Source organism: Squalius cephalus, assembly GCF_949319135.1.
Source record: "Squalius cephalus genome assembly, chromosome: 10".
Lineage (NCBI taxonomy): Eukaryota > Metazoa > Chordata > Actinopteri > Cypriniformes > Leuciscidae > Squalius > Squalius cephalus.
The window spans coordinates 38,533,170-38,557,064 of record NC_137131.1 but is presented as its reverse complement, the minus strand read 5'-3'; the positions used below and the strand labels follow the sequence as shown (position 1 = coordinate 38,557,064).

The 23,895-nt window shown below is 36.1% G+C and overlaps 1 protein-coding gene across 2 annotated transcripts in view; it reads left to right on the top strand.

Moving 5' to 3' along the window:
• Positions 1–579: 579 nt before the first annotated feature.
• The window catches only part of erbb3a (erb-b2 receptor tyrosine kinase 3a), a 30,062-nt gene continuing 6,746 nt past the window's right edge, over positions 580–23,895 (top strand). Inside the window, exons 1-22 of one of the 2 annotated variants that reach the window (XM_079884129.1) lie at positions 580–1,244; positions 10,043–10,200; positions 10,358–10,544; positions 11,491–11,616; positions 11,922–11,984; positions 13,670–13,788; positions 13,901–14,042; positions 14,210–14,323; positions 15,405–15,522; positions 16,461–16,534; positions 16,679–16,769; positions 17,220–17,237; positions 18,446–18,663; positions 19,964–20,096; positions 20,434–20,527; positions 20,619–20,776; positions 20,867–20,920; positions 21,007–21,148; positions 21,245–21,364; positions 21,527–21,625; positions 23,350–23,535; positions 23,625–23,780. In XM_079884129.1, the coding sequence (XP_079740255.1) occupies positions 1,151–1,244; positions 10,043–10,200; positions 10,358–10,544; positions 11,491–11,616; positions 11,922–11,984; positions 13,670–13,788; positions 13,901–14,042; positions 14,210–14,323; positions 15,405–15,522; positions 16,461–16,534; positions 16,679–16,769; positions 17,220–17,237; positions 18,446–18,663; positions 19,964–20,096; positions 20,434–20,527; positions 20,619–20,776; positions 20,867–20,920; positions 21,007–21,148; positions 21,245–21,364; positions 21,527–21,625; positions 23,350–23,535; positions 23,625–23,780 (2,664 nt within the window). In that variant the 5' untranslated portion in view covers positions 580–1,150. The remainder of the gene's footprint in view (positions 1,245–10,042; positions 10,201–10,357; positions 10,545–11,490; positions 11,617–11,921; positions 11,985–13,669; positions 13,789–13,900; positions 14,043–14,209; positions 14,324–15,404; positions 15,523–16,460; positions 16,535–16,678; positions 16,770–17,219; positions 17,238–18,445; positions 18,664–19,963; positions 20,097–20,433; positions 20,528–20,618; positions 20,777–20,866; positions 20,921–21,006; positions 21,149–21,244; positions 21,365–21,526; positions 21,626–23,349; positions 23,536–23,624; positions 23,781–23,895) is intronic. The other variant, XM_079884130.1, reaches the window with a different exon arrangement.

Below are 23,895 nucleotides of genomic sequence, written 5' to 3'. Positions count from 1 at the left end.
AAAATTTATTAACAGCATGTGCTTTTGGTTGAGGGTTACATGTACATATATAACAAGGACACTGTAAAATAAATTATTACCTATTTTTCATTTTATTTTGTCAGTTATTGAATTAATGTGAGAATTAATTTAATTAATTAATTATTATTTTTCTGAGCGTGATATGAACTTTAAACTAAAAATTTAGGATTTACTATTGAGGTATTTATAATTTAAAGAATTACAATAAAAAAAAATTGAATGTATTATTTTGGCACTTATTTTTTTGTGTCTGAGAATCATGTGTACTCTAAACTCAAACACTTTCTTGTCTCAGAGTTCTAGAGCCATCTGAACTGAGGGACAAAGTTGCCTTTGTGAGACTGTGAGTCCAGAGCCATCAAAGAAACAGTGATAAACTAGTGGACGATACCGGGACACAATGCCACCCTTGACTTGCACACAATGAGACCCCTCACTCAAAGATTACATTATTATCGATACAGCAAAGCCCAGATGTGTGTATATGTGTGTTTGTTCAGAGAGAGAGAGAGAGAGAGAGAGAGAGAGAGAGAGAGCAGAATCTTGGCACATGCATGTATCACAATCTCGTCGGTGCTTTCAGTGTAGGCTGTGAGGACTGTCAGTTACTGAGGGAAATGTAGAACACTGCCTGTTTATAGTGGTCAAGACTCAAGAGTTCACTATCAAGACTTGTTTACATGTTTGAGATAAATCGATGCACGGGCTTTGGAATTACACGGTCAACGTCACAGCCAATCAGCGTTCAGCATCGTTCACCTGTCCTCGTAAACAGGTAACAAACCTCGAGACAACATTCATGCGTGCGCGAGTGTTTGTTTACGAACCATTTAACCTGTCCCGTATTTCTGGTTGCTTTCCCCCCAACATTTTGATTGTATTATCGTTTTTGTTTCAGTCAAACTATTTGTTTTTAACTGACGTATAGGCTACTGAAGGATTTAACAGTCTATAAACTTTTCCGTAACCGACGGAAACGGACTACTTGATATTTTTTGATGAGAATTTCTGTCAGACTCGGACAAGCCGAAGTGAAGGGAGCATCATTTCTCCCACGCTTCTTTCGCCATGGATATGTAACTGACTGTTCATCCTGACGGACTGACTTCACATTGGGAATATTCTGAGAATGATTATGAAGATGAATGCACTGCAGATGCTCGCGCTGTGTCTCGCGCTCCGTTCACCTGCGCGCGCTCAGACGCAGGACGGGAAACCTGAAGGTAAATCTGTTTTTACACTCATGCATGATGCACCTGTCTGTGAATAGAGCAGTACGTTAAAACAACATTTGAATCTTGCATTATCTTCATATTTTCCTCTTAAAATGATACTTTACATTGTGTGTCCAAGCTGCATACATTTCATGCCAATATAATTAAGTGTAATATAATAATAAAGTGTAATCTGCATATAAATATATTATGTTATCTAATTTAAAAATGTATATTCACAAACAGCTCCACAAATGTGTTTTTAAATCCAAATGTGCTTGCACTTTGCCTAAATAAATAACCCAAAATAGTGATGTTACTGTCAGTAATGCATTCAGAAAACCTGTTTCTGCACCATTGTGTCTTAAGCGAGATATGTTTGTCTTAGACTAGGAGTGTAAAATGAGAGATTTTTTCCTGTACTAAATCAGTGCTCAGTTCAAATAACAAGTGACTCAACCTGTAGATTTTGTTAAACCTGTTTCCTGACTCAACGGCTGTCCTCTAAAAGGAGAGAATCACAGAGGAGTGTAAACTTGTGATGCCAACTGTGTTTCACTGCTTCTCTCTTTTGAATCTCATAACATTTTTTTTTATTTAATTTTGCACATTTTTATAGTTGTAGGTTTGAAATGTAATGCCTCTATCCAATAAGAGCACCTCATTGTCCAATATAGTGGTCATGCACATAATCTACAACATATTTAAGTAACCAAGTATTTTATATCGATCAATAAAACATATTGATCGATATAAAATATTTGGTTACATTCATGGTTAAATATGTTGTAGATTACGTGCATGTGCACATAAGCTCATTTTGCTAACGAGGAATTATCTAATACAGGAAGTATCCAAGAAGAAAATACAATACACAACACAAGGAAAACAATCTGTTTTGGCTCACACACAGATAAAGTGAGATATAATTTGATGCACTTGTTGGTCTTTGGCCTCTGCAGTAGCGTTGAAAGGGTGGAGCACAATGGCATGAACAACAACAGGTGTATAGTCCAGGGGAACTCACTGGAAACAGGTGAAACTACTGATAGTGTCACAAAATTACACGTCATCGTTCAGATCAATCTTATTTGACTGTAATTTTGTAATTTTTTTTCAATAATGTACTTTTCATCCATGCAATTACATGCAAGTGTTTACTGGGGTTGTCAAGCTTCAAAAAGAACACAAAAACACCATAAAATTATAGATCTAATGCATTATTCCAAGTCCACTCATAATAAAGGACCTTTAGCTTCAATGGTTCCTTGAAGAACCTTTAACATCCATTTAACACCAAAAGGTTTTTGTGTGTGTGTGTGTGTGTGTGTGTGTGTGTGTGTGTGTGTGTGTGTGTGTGTGTGTGGAAAAATGTTCTTTAAAATATTAAAATATTCTTTAAAAGGTTCTTTTAAGAACTGTTCATTTGTTCTTTGTTGAACCAAAACATGTTCTTCTATGGCATTGTTGCAAAATCCCCCTTTTGGAACCTTTATTTTTACTGAAGCATCTTGCCATTTCCATCCTAGCTCTTCTTGTTGTGTTCTTGAGAGAAATGTGACAATGTTCTGATGACTCAGCAGAGGTGATGATTATCAGTCAATAACAACTTTAGCTTTGCTTTGCTTTTCTTTGTTGTTTGAAACGTCATGAGGAAGAGGAAAGGTTGTAATACGCTACACACACACTACACACACAACCTTTAAAATATGAACAGAAGGAAGAAGAAGAAGGAAGAAGACGACGCATGACAGATGAAAACCATATGTTTTAATATCATCTCAAAATATCAAACATGTTTGATATCCGGATGGAATCAAAGCAGAATTTGTGCCCACATGATTTTCTGTGAAATCTGTCAACTCCAAATGCCCAAAATCTGCAGACTGGCTCTGATTTTCTGCAAAAATCGGGGGGAAATGTGTGCAAAAGTCACGTATAGTGTATATTACAACCTTAAATAATGACAGAATTTTAGGTGAACTATCACTTTAAATGTTTTTAACTGTTACTTCTGCAGTCATTGTAGAATTTCATCTTCATATGAATAACACTCACATTTCTCTGCATGGCACTCTAATGTTTGTCAATGTCATATTGAACTGCACAAACGTTATGTTTGAATGTTTCAAGCTGTTCTGCTGTACTGAATGTACTATGTACAGAATAGTATTCATGGTGACAGACTTCCATTGTCATGTTATGTCATAATGAACTGCTGCAGAAGGGACGAACAGAACATATACTGAATATCAATCTATGCTCGGTTTCTCTGCAAAACGTGTTTGAAAGAACGTATTCAGGAACACTTGCGCCAGCCGTACACTTCATGCATTATTTTATTCAACACTGTCCTATCTGACCTCATACTTTTCAGATGACCAGTACACTTGAATGTTACAAACAGACATATTTAAAATGTCCCATGAAGATCACGGCAGTTGTCAACCTTTTGGCATTGTTGTTAAGTGTTCTGAGTAGAGTTTGCAGACGTCAATATGAGCAGAACAGCGTTTGTTAAAGGCTCCCACACGCATACTAAAGGCCGCTCCTCCATGAGTGTTGAATAGATTCACAATCGCGTGTGTGTAGCCTCTCTGTTTCTGCCATCGCCTCTGCATTCATTGAACATTCATTTATGGAAATACTCTTGGATTACGTCAAAGAATCATTTGAGTGAACAGCAAACAGTTAGGCCCAATGTTTTAAAAAACTCTTCAATCCTTATGTGAAACCTATTTGTAAATGGGCCTACTCGCACAGCGACGAGCAAGATTTGGGGTCAGGGGAGTGAAGTTTACCTGCCCAGCCAACTCTTTAGCTGACCTCTGCTACATATTGAACCTTTAAAGGTGATATTGGTGATATTTGAAATCACCAAAAACAAATGATCACACCCCTATCTTGATGTCCTTCCTATGGAAGCTTGTTTCCGCCACAGAATAAAACATTTTAAAAGATAATTGAGACTTTTTATCTCACAATTGCGAGTTTACATCTCGCAATTCTGACTTTATTTCTCAGAATTGCGAGATATAAAGTCAGAATTGCGTGAAATAAAGTCAATAAAGTGAATACATTTCAATAAAGTGAAATAAGTGTTATAAAGTCAGAATTCTGACTTTTTTCTCGCAATTGCGACTTTATATCACGCAATTCTGACTTTATAATTCGCAATTGCATGTTATAAAGTCAGAATTGTGAGATATAAACTATTCTGAGGTAAAAAAAAAAAAGTCAGTCTTTTTTTCCCCTTTGAATTGGACTTTATATCTCACAATTGTGAGTTTATATCTCACAATTCTGAGAAAAGATGTCAGAATTGCGAGATATAAACTCACAATTATGTGTTATAAAGTCAGAATTGCCCCATCCCCCTAAGTTCACGAATACAATACAATAGTACATTAAAATGTTTTATTCTGTGGCGGAAACAAGCTTCCATACCTTCCCCCTAAGTTCACGAACATATGCAACACAGGCACCTCCCCCCATCATGAGTGTATACGCCCCTTACTGCTGATTGGCTACAAGTGTGTTTTGGCGCTCGGTCCGATCCACTTTCAACAGCGTTTTCTCAGAAATCACTTACTGCACCTTTAATTAGAAGATTATAAATCGATGCCACAGTGTTTTAGTAAAACGAGTGTCCGTTAAAAGAAAAATCACTGTTTTCAAACAGGTTTCCGAACACTCACCCTGTATCTCATTTGTCAAACAAACAGATCGTTGCTGTTTAGGACTGATCAAGATGCTCAAACAGAGCAATATTTGGTAGCAATTTACAATAGTGGAGTACAAATGTTTCTTTTGTTAAAACAGCTTTTATTAATTTTAGTTAATGATAATTTCTACATTTACTAATACTAATATGTTTTTAAAATCAAAAGTTGTACGTGTTAACATTAGTTAATTTACTGTGAACTAACACGAACAAACAATGAACAACTGTATTTTTTATTAACTAGCCTAACATTAACAAAGGTTAATAAAAACTGTAAAAAATATATTGCTCATAGTTAGTTCATGGTAACTAATGCATTAATAATGAAACAAATAAGACAATATTGTAATTTGTTTTTAATTGCTAATTCTTATGTGAGGCAGCATATTTCAGTGACCAGTATTCATTAGAACTGATCAACACCAGAAAATTGTATAATTTACAATGATCAATAAGCTATGGCAACTTGTTTTTTTTTACAATACTTTAACTCACATACTCACATACCTAAACATGTGTCTGAAAAATCACAACGCCTTCTCTTGCCTGGGGAACAGGAGTAACCTGTGACTTAAAATGGCTTTTAGGTGCAAAACAAAGTCATTAAGCTAGGCATGGTTCTGTGTGTGTGTGCATGCCTATGTGTTGTTTGTTAGCTGACCCAGTAATGACAATAAATGATTCACACATTAGTGTGTATATTCATGTGTATTTATGCTCATGAGAACCAATCTGTCAGGTTTGCATAATCCCTTTGTGATCATGGCCAAGTTTCTGTTTACCAGGCAGCTAAGTCTTGTCTGTTGTGTGCAGCTTCAGACCTCCCCTGGCTTTTGTTTTTCGTACCTGTCTCTGTACCTGTGTGTAAACCTGATAGTGTAGCGTGTGTGTTTTGTGTGCGTTTGTTTGAGTTTTGGCGGGTTCCTACACTTGTTTTCGCGCTCTGGTTGAATGGGAGCATTGTATCATTGTGTGCACACTTGAGTGCACATAGGACACTGAGGGGCCGTTCAAACGAACATGTTCTTGCGTTTAACATAGCACAATGGAAAAGTATGCATTCGCTTTTAACCTTCTTTCTGCTGTTAGCATACCGTCTTAAAAATGGTGAATTCATGCTCCAGACACAGTACACTGGTGTCCACTGCACTAGGGTAAGACCTTGATTAGCTGGTTCAGGTGTGTTTAACTGGGGTTGATGTCATGGCGCGTAATTAACTTAATTTCGAGATGGCAACACGTGACGTTTTTGGAGCTGGTAATCATGCATTTCTATCAACCCTGTCAACACCTAAATGAATCTGCAGCGGTCACGTGATACAAGTTGGAACTCTCAGAAAAGTAACAGCTTATTAGTTGCAATTACGAGTTCAACGAGGACGTGAATGCTTTTTACAAGTTGAAATTTCGTAGTTACTGTAATTAGAACATGGCGTGAATGCACCTTAAACTTAAATTGGACACCCCTGGTCTACTGGAAATTTACAAAAACAATTAAAAACAATGAAGCATTAAGGCAAAAATTCATTATGTCACTGAAAAAAAGAAGTACGCTTTCTGTTAAAAAGAGTGCTTATTATGGAAATATTAGCCTATACGTTAAATGAATACTTAAGTGCAAACTGAATGTAATATTTTCTGACACTAATTGCATGTTATTTACAGTTAAATGAAAATACATTATACTTTAAATGTATATAAAATGCAGTTATAGTTTAACTTGTTTGACTAACTTAAGTAGAACTTAAGTACATCTTTAAATTACTACTTGTCTTTGAAATATAGTTAAATGTACTGTACTGACAAGCATTTATGGTAAAAAATTTCTATATATCATGTACTTAAATATATTTGTAATTGTAACACATTTGTAATGAAGTTGCAATATAGTACATTTAAAATGCATTGACTTTAAAATTTAACAATACACTAGAGTTAAAATTATATTAAAGTACTTTACATGTGCTTAAATGTACTTCTTTAAAGCCTGACAAAATATTAAACATATTGATTTAAAAAGTACTTTAAAGTAAAACTTTTAAATGATTACTTTTTCTTTAAGTGGACTTTTATTTCATTAATATTATATTATCTGCAAGTCCAGTTTAAAAAAAGCTTCTTTTTCAACAGGGGAGTTATGAAATGATCTTTGACTCAAGCTGTTCGTTTTATTGTCCTGTGCTGTGGTTTGGACCATCACAGGTGGAATGCAGTGTTGCTGCTTCCATTGAATGGTTTGTGAACTTAAAGGAGAATTGCTATTTCATAACACAGGAGATGTAATGGAGTTTGGACAGTAGTGTTTCATTTAGATAGCGACTTTTTTAAGTACATCAAATGTTTCTCCTATAAAGTTCCTTAAGGGAAAAAAGAAATTAAACAAATGTTGGCATACATGGATGGGAATAGCATATAGCTTCGATGTGATGACAAGTTTCATATTGAAGACTTTAGTGTTTTGGGAGATCTGAGCACAGTGTGTAACACTTTATGTTCTGAAACTTCAGAGGAGACGTGTGCGATTACTGGGGTCGTTTTCCTCAAGATAATCTGAGCAGGCAAAAGTTCAATACGTTTTTTAACTTTAAAAATGCAAACGTCTAGTTTGACTGGTTTGAAGCCGTTTCTGACATTACTGGCCCATTGTTGGCCATTTCACCCTAAAGTCTGAGCTTTAACTCAAGATCTTATCAGTTCAGGTTCTCAGTTCACATATCTATAGGAAGATATGTTAAGGAAATACTGAATTTGTTTTAACATGTATTTTTGTACCCAGTGGAAAGATACGTTTAAGACCATATATTAATTTCAGTATCTCAGTGTTCTATGATTCAAGGTTTTTATTGTTAACTAATATTACAATTAAAACATTTTTGTTATTTGAAACATTATAAATGTTAACTGAAATAAAATAAAAGATAAAAAAAGAAAAGTACACTTATTTTATTTCAGCTAGTTGCCAAGAAAACATTTCTTATTTAGTTTAACTTGAAGTACTAAAATAACTAAAACTAAATAAACTCAAACTAATAAATATCGCTTTTTTTAAAAAACACCACTAAATTACTAAAACTTTAACCAAAATTAAAGTGAAAACAGAAATTATAAACAAAAAAATCTAATTTAAAATATTAACAAATTAGTATAACACTGCTGTGAATTGTGTTTGCACTGTGTTGTGTGTATGGGTGTATGTCTGTGTGAAACATTCACTGCGTTTACAAAAGGAGAAGTTTGATAAGAGCTAAAAGGTTTCCGAGCCTGGACTGATGGGAATTCTTTCTGAAAAGCATATCAGCGCGATGTCTGACCCACACATCACACCTTCGTGGACTGAACACCTGTTTGCATTTCACAAGAGATTTTTAGGTTCATTTGTTGGACTCTGTAATGCTGTTAACAGTTTATGAGTTATCAGTGTCTGTGTTTCTCAGTTCCTATGAAATGAAGAGATGTATTGCATTATTCATGAGATTAGAAATATATAAAGTGTTGGGGAAAGTTACTTTTAAAAGTAATAATCGTTACAATATTGCATTACTCCCTAAAAAGTAACTAATTGTGTGACTTAGTTACTTTATATTTATTACTTTTGTGATACATTTTCTCACCTGGGCTGGGCTTTCTTGCTTGTTTTTAATGACAAAAATCCTATTTTGTAAATGTAAAGGGCCTTTTACATCAAAAGTTAAATGAATAAGCCAATACATGGAAAAACTTGCATTAAATATTTGAAAAAGTAACTTAGATATTTTGTTGTACAGTATCGCGTTACTTTACTAGTTACTTTGAAAAAGTAATTTGATTTTGTAACCCGCGTTACTTGTAATGTGTTTCCACCGACACTGTTTTTTGATTGTAGATACTGGTCTTATAAATGTGAGATTGATGGCAAAGTTACACCATAGCTATAACCAAAACATTTTTACACACCTGCCATCATCGACGAGTGTCTGATCCTAATGCATCATAAATGGACCGGTTTCCTAAGAACTCTGTTTCTTTGAGTTTTAATTTGTAAAAGCTCCTGGGGCCTTTTCTGAGTAACTATTGGAGTATTAGCGGGAATATTCTTTCCTATAGACTCCCACTCGGTAATGCCTTGTTTTGACCGTGACAGAAGCAAGGGCAAAATTTGAAATGCAAAACAGCTTCACCTCAAACTACCTCAGTCTTTCCTGATGTCACTAAATGAACAACAATGCAAGAAAAATTACAACAGCTGTATCAGCGATATCATCGGCTGATGCACGTTTTAAGATTTTTTGCAGTAAATAAGGCATATTGTGCTGTCAGTCGGTTATTATTTTAAGAGTGACCCCTCACTGGTCATTATCCACCTAATTACAAGGCTTCTTACCGCATAAATATATAAATGTACATGTTAAATATTAGCTGAGAGTATTGCGATAGACATTATGCACTTTAGCAATCATTATACAGTTATAAATGAACATACATATTTCTTTTAAATAGAAATGTATTATATACACAACCATTTATAAGTGTTGGGACAGTTTTTTTTATTCTATTTTATTTTTTAAAGAATGTAATCGTTTTATTCATCAAAGAAACCATTAAATTGGTCAAAAGTGATAGTAAATACATATAAAAAATATTTATATTTCAAATAATATTGAAAAATATTAAGCAGCACTACTGTTTTAAACATTGCTAACAATGTTTCTTGAGCAGTAAATCAGCATATTAGAAATATTTCTGAAGGTCATGTGACTATAGTAAAGATGCTGAAAATTCAGTTTTGCCACCACAGGAATAAATTACATTTTAAAATGTAGTCAAATAATTTTTTCTATGCATTTTTTCATGAAATAGATGCAGCCTTGATGAGCATAAGAGACTTTTTTCAAAAACATTTAAAAATCTTTCCGATCCCAAATGTTTGAACGGTAGTGTATTTGTTTTTGGAACAATACATTCATTCTCTCTCTCTCTCTCTCTCTCTCTCTCTCTCTCTCTCTCTCTCTCTCTCTCTCTCTCTCTCTCTCTCTCCTCTCTCTCTCTCTCTCTCTCTCTCTCTCTCTCTCTCTCTCTCTCTCTCTCTCTCTCTCTCTCTCTCCAGTGGCGATGTGCACCGGCACTCAGAACTTGTTGAGTGTGACAGGAACCTCTGAGGTCCAGTACAAGCTCATGAAGGAGATGTACACGGGCTGCCAGATTGTCATAGGAAACCTAGAGATCACACAGATGGAGCACAACCGTGATTTCTCATTCCTACAGGTGGGGAAAAGAGATGACGTTTGTAGGATTTAAAGGATTTAACAATAGATCTGCTATGGCATGAATAAAGCAAAATCAGTCCAACCTGATTCACATGTGTGGGCCCATGTCTGAGTGTGTTGTATCTGTTTCATTTTATGGATGTGTCTCTTCACAGTCTATCCGTGAGGTAACAGGGTACATCCTCATCGCTATAAACCAGTTCAGGCGTTTACCGCTGGAACAGTTGCGAGTCATCCGAGGGACGTCACTGTACGAAGATCGGTTTGCTCTGGCCGTCCTCGTCAACTACCAGAAGGATGGAGTGTATGGACTAAAGGAGCTGGGCCTCACACACTTGACAGGTGCGCTAACACATACGTGACAGGTGACGCATTCTCACCCACAGAAACCCATTCTGTCAAAACACCCACACAGTTTTCATGGCAACAAGACACTCTGGAGGGTGTGGAATGGAAGAATGAGTCAACGGACAGAAGAACGATTTTTTTGTGTGTGGTTTATTAAAGAAATAGTTCAACCATAAATGAGCACTCTCCCATCATGAACCCAAACCTGGACTGACGCATACTTGTGACTGCCTTGAGTACCTTGTAGTTTATAGAAATATCCTTTATGATATTGCTCCTCATGAAAAATTCCAGGAGATTGACGTTAGATGGCTACAGTTAGGCTAGAGCATGTCCCGACCTGCTTCAGCAAACACGGCATGTCTAATGTGAAATACAATCCATGTGCTTTTATCTTTCCATTGTGTTTCTCTGAGTGTGTGAATCAATGAACATGTTTGTCATCCTTTAAAATGCCCTTCCTTTAACCTCTTACTAATTCCTGACTCAAAGTGTAGAATCAATATGAATGTTACTTATTATTAAAACCGAGCACAGTTGTACATATCTTTGTAATGTTTGATTATTCATAGGTGCTTTTCAAAATCTCTATAAGCACATAATGTTCTGTACGGTTTGTGCTATGAACTTAAATGATTCCTCTAATGTGGCTTGTTGAACAGAGGTGTGCAACCACCTTAAACACCCTAACAATCCCCTAACAAAAACTTAGCAAACATTCATAAAATCCTTGTATTATGGCAGTGACTTTTAAAGATACACTCAAATCGTCTTCAGTAAATCTTAAAATCCTGAGAAAAAAAAATTAAATCCTTCGTTAAAAACTCTTTAATATGGTTTAATTTCTTTTGAGAGTTCAGAAAACATGTTTTGAGTTCTACAGGGTATTTGATTCTGTCTTTGATATTTCTATATTTCTCAAATTCATTATGATCTACAGAGATCCTGGAGGGGGGAGTGCAGATCATCCAGAATAAATTCTTGAGTTATGCGCCGCAGATTAACTGGTTAGATATTGTGAAAGACAGTGGAGCAGAAGTCATCATCCAAGACAATGGACCAGAATGTAAGGAGACAATAATATATGCACAACTTTGTTGTCTTTTTTTTTTTTTAAGTATACATTTCTTTCAAAACAAAACACTTATTGACCACAACCTTTAGAATGGTAGTGTATATATTTTTAATAGATAACTATATTTAAATGAATATTTATTAATACATTTTAATAAATAAATGTTATCAGAGGATCAGAGGTTGATATTAAATAGTTTAGAGGGCTTAATATTGTAGCAAAATAGATAGAAACACTTTTAATTTGGTCTGATGATCTTATGGAAATGTATCAATTATAATGCATTTTCTGTTTAGCTCCCTGTCATAAGTCTTGTGGCGCCCGGTGTTGGGGTCCAGGAAATGACACTTGTCAAATCTGTAAGTCTCACTCACACTCATGTTATCTTTTCATGTTTTATGGGGACGTTCCATAGACATAAGGATTTTTATACTGTATATTCTATCCCCTAAACCAGGGGTGCCCAATCCTGCTCCTGCCGATCGACTGTCCTGCACAGTTCATCTCCAACCCTAATCAAACACACCTGCCTTTAATTTTCAAGTGATCCTGAAGACCTTAATTGGTTGCTTCAGGTGTGTTTGATTAGGGTTGGAGATAAACTGTGCAGGACAGTCGATCGGCAGGAGCAGGATTGGGCACCCCTGCCCTAAACCTATACCTACCCCTAACCCTACACATCACAGAAAACGTTCAGCATTTTTACATTTTCAAAAAATATAATTTAGTCTGATTAATAGGCTGTTTCCCTCATGGGAACAAAAAAATGTCACCACGAGGACAACGATTTTGGATATTACCATTTGTGGGGACATTTTGTCCTCATAACGTATGGGTTACCTGGACCACACACACACACACACACACACACACACACACACACACACACACACACACACACCTTAGCTGTGTCCAAATTCAGAGGATGCATCTTTCGAAGGCCGTGAAGGTCGGACCGAGCATTTTTAAATGGGACAGTCAAAGCCTACAGAAGATTGTTCTTGTCGCCTTGCAAATGTGACAGCTGCCGTTGATGAGTGGCAGTAACGTTTGTACACTGAAAAAAATGATTCGTTGAATTTAATAATTTGTTTTATCGTAAGTGGTTGCACACAATTGATTTTAGCTACATTTAAACAAATGCATTAAGTTGAACTTAATCAATTTTAGTTCAACTTAATGCATTTGTTTAAATGTATCTAAAATCAATTGTGTGCAACCACTTACGATAAAAAAATAGATTAAATTCAACAAATTTTTTTGAAAGTTATATTAAACTGTCTAAAAACAAATCAGGGTTCACAAACTGTCTAAATATGTTCGCCATGGTCCATTTCTGTATAATAAAGAGTATAAACTATATATAATCGCATCTAATTACGATATGTCAACATTTGAACCGCTTTAAAGTTTTTTTTTATTTTTACATTTGCGTCTTTAGATATTTGAGTAAACTGAAACCCAATACGTTAAAAGTGTAATTCTGCGATTTCTCAAAAAAAAATCCTGTCGTCACCGGCGCGCAATGAATTCTGGGCTGCGAAGGTTCTGTCTGTTGAATTCTTCATTTTAGGGGAAACGAAGGCTGCATTTATTGGCTGCATTTGAAAGAGCCTTCGAATTGGGACAGCCTTCGTCGCGCTGCGGTGACGCAATCGGCCTTCGAATTCAGCCTCTGAATTGGGACTCAGCAATTTACTTAGCTAGATAACTTGTATTGTTTTTATATATAGCAATAAATACTATAACCTAACCCACACACTAACTCTAACTGAAAACATTCTGCATTTTTACAGTTTATAACAACTTTATTTGCTTTATTTTTATGCTGTTTTACAAATAAGGACATCCCGAAAATGAGGTTTTATCAGGTTTAGCTCGTTTCTGGGTACAAATTTGTCCCCAAAATATGGTTAAGTAGTTACACACACACACACACACACACACACACACACACACACACACACACACACATGTTGCTCAGCTTTCTGTATCTCACACACACACACACACACTACTCACTCTGTTTCTCTCCTGTTCTCAGTGACGAAGACAGTGTGTGCACCGCAGTGTAACGGCCGCTGTTTTGGACGCAGCCCCAGCGAGTGCTGTCACATAGAGTGTGCCGGGGGCTGCACCGGTCCCCTCGACACCAACTGCTTTGTATGTTCAACAAACTCACACCAGTTCTTCAACATGCACCACTCTAGGCTAACATAACAACTTTATGAATCAAGCCTTGCTTGCTTTGATTTGACTATGTATGTGTTTACAGGCCTGCAGAAATTTTAACAACTCGGGGTCGTGTGTGCCGCAGTGTCCCCAGGCTCTCATCTATAATAAAGTGACGTTCAAATTGGAACCGAATCCTAATGCAAAATACCAGTTCGGCACAATGTGTGTATCACATTGTCCAAGTAAGTGATTCCTATGTCATTTCATGGGTCATGGGTTACGGAGTGCATTTACCTGTAGCCTATAGGTTATGATGTCAACTGACTTTCGAGTCTCGAAACCTGAATAGGCTTTTTGAAGGATTTATGGTGTAATCTAATAGTTTGACTTCTGTTCTCTTGTACTTCAGCTAACTTTCTTGTAGATGGCAGTTCATGTGTTAGCAGCTGTCCAGCAAACAAGATGGAGGTGGATAAAAAGGGGATGAAAAGATGTGAGCCGTGTGGGGGACTCTGTCCAAAAGGTAACATGCACACTTTTATTTACCTAGTTATCTTCAATGGGAAAATATCGACTTCAAAAGTTTGGAATAGTTTCATGTTTTTGACAGAAGTCTCTTATGCTCACCAAGGCTGTATTTATTTGATCAAAAATACAGAAATATTGTGAAATATTATCACAATTTAAAAGAATTGTATTCTATTGTAATATATTTTAAAATAACATTCATTCCTGTGATGCAAAGCTGAATATTTTTGCATCATTACTCAGAACATTTCTTATTATAATCATTATTCTTATGATTATTAAGTAAGGGTGTATTAAATTGATTAAAAGTCACAGTAAAGCCATTTAAAATGTTACAAAATGTATAAATGCTGTTCTTTTAAACTTTCTATTCATCAAAGAATCCTGAAAAATGTATCATGGTTTCTACAAAAATATTTAGCTGCAATAATAAAAATAAAAAAGCAATAGTAATTGTAATAATAAGAAGAAATGTTATGAGTAATGATGAAAATTCAGCTTTGCATCACAGGAACAAATTACATTTTAAAATATATTAAAATGAAAAACTATTCTTTTACACTGTAATAATAATGTTCTTTTTCACAATAAAACTGGTTTTTTTTTTAGCTTACCGTAAAGGACAAAACCATTTCAAAACCATAAATAAGTCTTTATTATTCCAAACTTTCGACCTGTAGTGTATGTAAACCTAATCAAAATTACTACAGACTAGCTCCAACCCAACCCTTAAAAAGCATTTTGCATTTCTGGGAAAAAACACAAGCAAAAATGTATGGCACTCCTGTTCATAGATTTATGTCATATGGAATTTTTATTGAAAGTTGCATCACTGTTCATTGAGAAATAAGCAAAATGATCTGCATTTACAGTATGTGCACTTACGTGTACTTACAGTGAACTTAAGAAAGTATTAGGTAATATAAGGTAACCACATGGGTTAGATTTAGTACAGTACATAGTATGTACATATGGAACAGGACTGTAAAATAAAGTAAATAAAATCTCCTTTATGTCCATCTTAGTGCGTTCTCAATCATAACCGTGTTTCTTGTTTGTTTCTTCTCTTTGTGCAGCATGTGTTGGCACTGGTACACCTTCCAGACAGACCGTAGACTCACAGAACATCGACAGCTTCATAAACTGCACTAAGATTCAGGGCAGCCTGCATTTCCTTGTAACAGGAATTAGAGGGTGAGTGGAAGAAAATTCTAATTTAAAATAAATCTGCTGAAATTAAATGTGTGTAAATATTAATTTTAAATCAGTTGTAAGCAGTTTTTTACTGTGCACCATTTCCAGACATGCTGTAATTGGATCAATTGATTGTTTCATTGTGTTTATTAAGAATACTTGGAGTATGCTAGCTAAGAAATGAACCTCACAAAGAAAATGTTTAAAATGCCATCATATACATTTCCACCACAGAATGCGATAAACAATACATCATTTGAAAAGCCGGGTGGTTGAAATGTTCATGACAAAAATGAGTTCTCCTTTCATATCCTCTGCTGGAAATAGTGGACAAATTAAATAAACAAGTGAGAGTGTGAAGGGTGTTTTTATGTGAAATTATTAAACGTAATTTCAGGAGGAGTACGCCCGTCTAATCTTCTAATTGTTACCAGGGTGTAAAAACAGCCTCTTACCACTTCCTCAGCATCCCTCCTCCTCCTCTTCTCCTCCTTTATGTTTTTTGCCTATGTGTAATAGGGGTCAATCTGAGCTTGAGTAGAATATCCTCTACAAGCCCCTCTATAGTAGACAGAAAGCCAAATCTGTTTATCACTTATATGCTAAGATGATATGAGCACATAACCTTCACTGTAAAAAGTGAACAGTTGGATCAACTTAAAAAAAATACTTCAATTGGTAACACCTAAATAAATTAAGTTTTCTCAACTTAAATTATCAAATTTTATCGTGAAAAACGTGATAATTTAAGTTGAGAAAACTTAATTTCTTTAGGTGTTACCAATTGAAGTAATTTTTTTAAGTTGATCCAACTGTTCACTTTTTACAGTGTTGTGAAAGGAGTTTATTTTCTAAAGGTTCACAAAGCCAGTGTCCATAGTTGAAGGTGTTGGGAAATGGTTCATCCAACCTTTCATGTGTCTCTCTTTCCTCCACAGAGACAGTTACAAAAATATTAGTGCTCTTGATCCAAAGAAACTGAAGATCTTCAGCACTGTCAGAGAAATCACAGGTGTGTGTGTGTGTGTGTGTGTGTGTGTGTGTGTGTGTGTGTGTGTGTGTGTGTGTGTGTGTGTGTGTGTGTGTGTGTGTGTGTGTGTGTGTGTGTACTTTTGCCATTTCTACTATCTAACTAACCCTTCTGTCTGCTTGATAGACATTCTGAGTATTCAGTCTTGGCCCGAAGAGTTGGAAGATCTTTCTGTCTTCTCAAATCTAGCAACAATACAAGGACGAACACTGTACAGGTGAAAAATAATTTACCTGTCTCCTTATTTCTTAACACTTGAATGCATCAGCGTAAACAAAGTATTAATGTTATTACTAGTAGCATGTGCACTGTTTGTGCTACGAACAACAATGATACTTCAAACTGTTGTGGAGAGGTGTGCTATAACCTTTCACAGAGATTGGATTTAGCTAGCCAATAATTAAACCGTTTAAATAAAAATCCCTTAATTACATTTAAAGTGGTAGGATATGTACTGTATTAGGTTTGGACCAGGATATATTGGTGTGCTTTATTTGACTGGGATGAAGATGTAAATAGCAGCCTAGCAGCCATTTAGAAGCAATGATATTAATAATAAAAAAATATTGTTAATATTACAATAACATAATAATTGATGCCTGATATTTCTAGAAGTTGTGTTATATACATTATTAATTTTCATGCTCCTGTCTTGTTCTTCCTCCAGAGGAGTAAGCTCTAAGAGGTAGGATTGTGTGTCCAGCTTGTACTCCTTTTCTCTCTTTACTTAATTGTTCTATATATTCATATACAAAACGTTAAGATATCACATTGTGCATTGCTTAAATGTGCTTTAACGGTGGTGGGAAAGATTGGTGGTGGGAAATCTTGCATGGAGAACATGGAAAGTTTTCTGCTTATCATAAAAAACTCATGTTGATTTCTCCTAATCACCTGGAATGAAGCTCTTGAGACGTTGTTTAAATAATATGTGTAGAGTCTTCATGAAAGTACAGTACATGGGAGCAATGTTATTTTTTGATAGTTGATCCCCAGCTATCCCATTGCAGCAGTTTTGTATTTATTTTATAAGAGTTTTAAAGTCAACATGAAATGCTGTTCGCAACCCATTTTAATTCCTTATCTGACATACACTACTATTCAAAAGTTTGGGGTCAGTAAAATATATATTTTTTAAAGAAAGTAATACTTTTATTCAGCAAGGATGCATTCAATTGATCAAAAGTGACAGTAAATACATTTATAATGAAACAAAATAGTTATATAGTATAGCAGAATAGTTATATTTCATAACAGAATAGTTATATTTCAAATAAATGGGTTATTTATCAAATAATCCTGAAAAAAATGTGTCATGGTTTCCAGAAAAATATTAAGCACCACAACAGTTTTCAGCATTAATAATAATCAGAAATGTTTCTTTATCATATTAGAATGATTTCTGAAGGATCATGTGACACTGAAAACTGGAGTAATGGCTGATGAAGATTTAGCTAAATTTAACAGTCGTTTTGTAATAATTGTAATAGTATTTCAGAATATTGCTGTTTTTACTGTATTTGATACATTTTTGATTCGTTTTTACTGTTTTTGAATACATTCATTAAAAAAAAAAAATCACACCGACCCCAAACTTTTAAACAGTAGTGTATGTCTGAATGAAATCATTAAAGCAAAAAAGACAGAATAACTCAAACTCCCTAACTGACATACACAGGATATTCAATTAGACTTGATTTTCTATATTGGGGGTCTATGGACTTTTGCATTTCTTCTTTAGAATAATGTGCACTGATAAATTGTGGATAATAAAACCAGCAACTTGTATTAAGCAAGTAAATAGGGTCAGTTAATTTCATGTTGACTTTAAATACCATGTCATTTTATTTCTCGTTTATCTTTTAAATGACATTTCCACTTGCTCTCTCTCAGAGGTTACTCGCTTTTGGTGATGAAGATTCCCACACTGAAGTCCCTGGGTCTTCGCTCTCTCAAACGAATCGGTGACGGAGGCATCTACATTACAGGAAACAAGCAGCTGTGCTATCACCACACAGTGAACTGGACACGTCTCTTCGGGAGCGGCGCCAGGGCCGCGCGCCGCCAGAAGTCCCTCGACATCAAAGAGAACCACCCACAAGAGCTGTGCAGTGAGTACCTGTGGCGTATTACCAAAATGAGTTTCTCACTATCGACTAGTTGTGGGTTGTCTGAATGACTAGTTAATCATTGGGAAGTGGTTTTAAATTCACCATAAAAACCAAATGGAAAATTATTTTTTTATGGAATATTGCAGTATTTTTTATAAATGATTTATCCATGCACATCTTTATTTTTTTTTTTTTTAATTTTTATGCCCTCATAATCTTTAATCAAACTGACTTCCCCCTCCCCTTGCAACGACTTCTCTTCTCTGGATACGAGTTTACTGGCGTGAGGGCGGGGCAACCTGTCACTCACATGAGATCAACCAATAGCAAACCACAACAATCCGATCAATTCCCGATGGACAAAATCAAGTCCCACCCAACATTTTTTTCTCGTTTGAGAAGCCATTTCACTCGTATTTATGCCACGATAGGGAAGAAAAGACTATTGCAACTTTTGTTTTATGCCTACTTTAAGTGTCCTAAAAATATTAAATACATGATTTAGAATTTAATATATATTAATGAATATTAAATATTAAAGGGATAGTTCTTTTTGATGAAATCTGAGTTTTCTGTCCCTCCATTGACAGTCTATGCAACTACCACTTTGACGCTTCAAAAAGTTCATAGAAGAGATCGTAAAAGGAATCCGTATGAATTAAGCGGTTTAGACTACATTTTCAGAAGAGACTCGATCGCTTTATATGATGAACAGATTGAATTTAAGATTTTATTCACATTTAAACATTGATCAACTCACACATCAGTTGTGGTAAACGGAAGCTCAAGCATGTTCGCTTGACGTGCGAGAACCAGTGAGGTTCATTCTCGTGATCATTCTCATTCATTCTCGCAGCACGTTTGAGCTTCTGCAAGAGGTTTGTTCTCGCGTATTAAGCCGGTTCGGTTGAGCTTCTGTTTATGTTCGCTGATCAATGTTTATATGTGAATAAAAGTCTAAATTCAACCTGTCATGATCGAGTCTCTTCAGAAAACTTTGACTAAACCACTCAATTTATGGATTCGTTTTACGATCTCTTTATGAACTTTTTGAAGCGTCAAAGTGGTAGTTGCGTTGCTGCCAATGAAGGGACAGAAATCTCTCAGATTTCATCAAAATGATCTTCATTTGTGTTACGAAGATGAACGAAAGTCTTGCAGGTTTGGAACGACATGAGGGTGAATAATTAATGACAGAATTTTTGGGTGAATTAACCCTTTAAATAACTGTATCACTAATCAAATCATTACCGACTACTGAAAAGAAAATCTCAAATTCAGTATTGCTGTGTGTTTGTAGTTGAAGAAGGCCATGTGTGTGATCCCCTGTGTTCGTCTGAGGGCTGCTGGGGTCCGGGACCCGATCAGTGTCTGTCTTGCAAGAACTACAGCAGAGGAGGAACATGTGTACCACACTGCAACTTCATGTCAGGGTCAGTATCTCACATTCGGCACCATATTTCACTAGTATTGTATTGTTTAGCATGCATTCTCATTGTAACTGTTAAAAATGTATGACATATGCGTTCATAACCATATCTGATGACAAAGAGCCTTAAGGGGTTATGATATTTCCAGTCTATTGAGAAATCAGTGCTCACAGGAATTTCTCTGGAATGAACATTTCAGTGATTTTGGCATTGAAACTCAGTCAACTAGAGAGTGGATTGAGACACTCCCAAAGGGTCCTTTTGATGTGTGTATTGTAGATAAGAAAACAATATATGATTCATTGCTGTGAGAAAATAGATTTTCTGAACCTCTCCACAGTGAAAAACGAGAGTTTGCAGGACCTAAAGGAGAGTGTATGCCGTGTCACCAGGAGTGTGCGGTGCAGCACTACAAACACACCTGCAGAGGACCGGTAATCTTTTGTTCTTTGGAAGAATGTCACTCGCTGTTTGCACGGATTGTTTGATTTATTACATAATCTCTCCCTCTCATTTGTCCTGCAGGGTGCTGATGAGTGTGAAGCATGTGTGCATTTGCAGGACGGGCCGTACTGCGTGTCCTCGTGTCCAGAGGGGGTTCAGGGGGAAAATGGGCTCATCATTTATAAGTTCTCCAGTGGCCAGCACAAATGCCAACCATGCCATGCCAACTGCACCCTGGGGTGAGGAGGCTCAGAATGCCAATTAAAGTGCAATAAAATGCATGTTGTGCATGTCATTGTAACTAAAATTCTGTATATTTCCTGTCTCAGATGTTTGGGTCCAGGTCAGAATGATTGTGTGGATTCATCCAGGTCGGCTGCTGGGTAAGTGTCTCCCTCTGCTGGTGCGATCGATGCATCACCTGCAGTTGCCAGCCGGCATGTAATTGTGTAAACATGTTGTGTTGCAGTTTGCCGGTGACAGCAATAGTGCTGAGCGTTATATTCGGGGTGATGGTCGCATTCTCAGTGTTTGTGCTGAGCGTTCTGTATCGCAGAAGTGTTGCCATCCGCCAAAAACGTGCCATGAGGAGATATCTGCAGAGTGGAGAGGTGTGTGCAGAGACACGTATAGTCAAAATGAATTCAACAAGTTGAATTATTGAAGTGTTGTATATAAGGTTTTATAACGTTTAAAAATGCATTTAGAGTTTTGAACCTCTGGAACCCGGAGAAAAAGGCGTGAAAGTTCACGCTCGGATTTTGAGAGGGTCTGAACTACGAAAGATCAAACTTCTCGGCTCTGGAGTGTTTGGCTCTGTGCACAAGGTACTTACACACTCTGATGTCATTACATGAGCTCATACTGAAACCTGACAATAACTCGTATAAGTTACTGAACCGTGTCCTCTAGGTGTTTTCCTAATACATTGTTTTCTTCCTTATTTTGGCTCCTTGTATAGTTCTCCTTTTTCGTTTGTATCTTCACAGGGAGTTTGGATACCAGAAGGAGACACAGTAAAGATTCCAGTGGCTATCAAGACTATCCAAGACCGCACAGGACGACAGACCTTTCAGGAAGTTACAGATGTAAGACACACACACACACACACACAAATCATTCCAAAAAGTGTAAAAAAACCCTCAGTACTTGAAATTCATTGGCAATGACTGTAGTACTGGCAATCTTATATTTATTACAAGTGCATTTAAAAATCAACAGACAGAAGTGAAAAAAATGAGCAAGGAAAGAGTGATGTGTGTGTGTGTGCGTACATGTTTGTGAGCTGAAGACAGAGAGCAAATAATACTACAACACACACATAGCCTATATACGCTACTGTTCAAAAGCTTGGGCTAGTAAGATTTTCTTTTTTTTTCTTAATTCAGCAAAGATGCATTAAATTGACCAAAAGTGACAATAAAAACATTTACAATGTTACAAAAACTTTCTATTTATAATAAATGCTATTGTTTTGAATTTTCTATTCATTAAAGAATACTGACAAAATATTAAGCAGCACTGTTTTCAAAATTGATAATTGTAAGAAATGATTCTTAAGCAACAAATCAGCATATTAGTATGATTTCTGAAGAATCATGTGACACTGAAGACTGAAGACTAATGATGCTGAACTGTTTTTAATTTTGAAGTAAATTACTAGTTTTTTTAAAAATTAGAAAACAATTTAAATTGTACAATATTTGAAATATTATTAGAACGTTAATTAATTGTTTACTATTGTATTTCATTTCATTTTAAAATATAATTCTCTATCAGATCTACTGTATTTTTGATCACATAAATACAGTTTGTTGAGTATTACGAGACTTAATTCAAAAACATTTAAAAATCATACCAACCCCAAACTTTTGAATGGGTTGCACTGTGATTAATAAATGAACACAATTCATGTTCATTTAATTCATTTAATTTTTAATTTTTGATTTGTTCATAGTGACATATATAAGACATTTATAAGACTTATTAATACATATTACTATACGTTAACCATTCATTAAAGGGGTGGTTCAGGATTTTCGACATCGGGCCTCATTTTCAAGTGAGCCTGGTTGTTATTCATCAGTGGAGACAGTTTTCAAAAAAATTCATCCAGTCCTTACTTTTGGATAGTTCGCCTATGCTAGGCTAGCGCGAGTCAACGGTGCACACGTTAGCCTGCCATTAAAAACAGTTTTACCCACTCCACAGTACACCAAAAGCAAATAAATTATAATGCCAGACTATCGATGTAAATGTCTGTTGAGAGAATAATGTTAGAAATCAAAGTACTCTTGTATCTCAATTATCTGCGGCAGGTAATACACTTGCGTGATTGTTATGTGGACCGGCTCTCTCGGTTTCCTAGGTAACCAAATATAACTCCGCCGCTGCTGTAGACTGCTTATAAATACAGGGAACAAATTATAACTAATGCAATGTGATGAAAGGGTAGTTTGATTTCTAACATTATTCTCTCAACAGACATTTACATCGATAGTCTGGCGTTATAATTTATTTGCTTTTGGTGTACTGTGGAGTGGGTAAAACTGTTTTTAATGGCAGGCTAACGTGTGCACCGTTGACTCGCGCTAGCCAAGCATAGGCGAACTATCCAAAAGTAAGGACTGGATGAATTTTTTTGAAAACTGTCTCCACTGATGAATAACAACCAGGCTCACTTGAAAATGAGGTCCGATGTCGAAAATCCTGAACCACCCCTTTAATACCTTTTGCAAGACAACAAAATAAAAACATTAAAAAACAGCGTACACACAAAATGAGATTCTGAATGATTTCTGTTGTCTTGCAGCATATGTTGGCTATGGGGAGTTTGGACCACCCGTATATAGTGCGTCTCTTGGGCATCTGTCCGGGACCCAGTCTGCAGCTGGTCACTCAGCTCAGTCCACAGGGGTCGATGCTGGAGCACATCCGCCAGCGCAGAGACGGCCTCAACCCTCAGAGACTGCTCAACTGGTGTGTGCAGATTGCCAAGGTGAGAGGGTCAGAAAGTCTGGCTATTCAGGTATTCAGATCATTTCAAGCTAAACAAACTAAAGTCTTTCGTCACTTGCTCCCTGCTAGGGTATGTACTATCTAGAGGAGCAGAGAATGGTCCACAGGAACCTGGCTGCCCGCAACATTCTGCTCAAGAGTGACTTTATAGTTCAAATAGCGGATTATGGCATCGCTGACCTCCTTTACCCTGACGACAAGAAATACTTCTTAAATGAAATGAAGGTAAAGCAGACTTACAAATTACACTCCCGGTCAAAAGTTTGGAATAATAAAGATTTTTTAAAGTCTTATGGTCACCAAGGCTGCATTTATTTGATCAAAAATACAGTGAAACAGC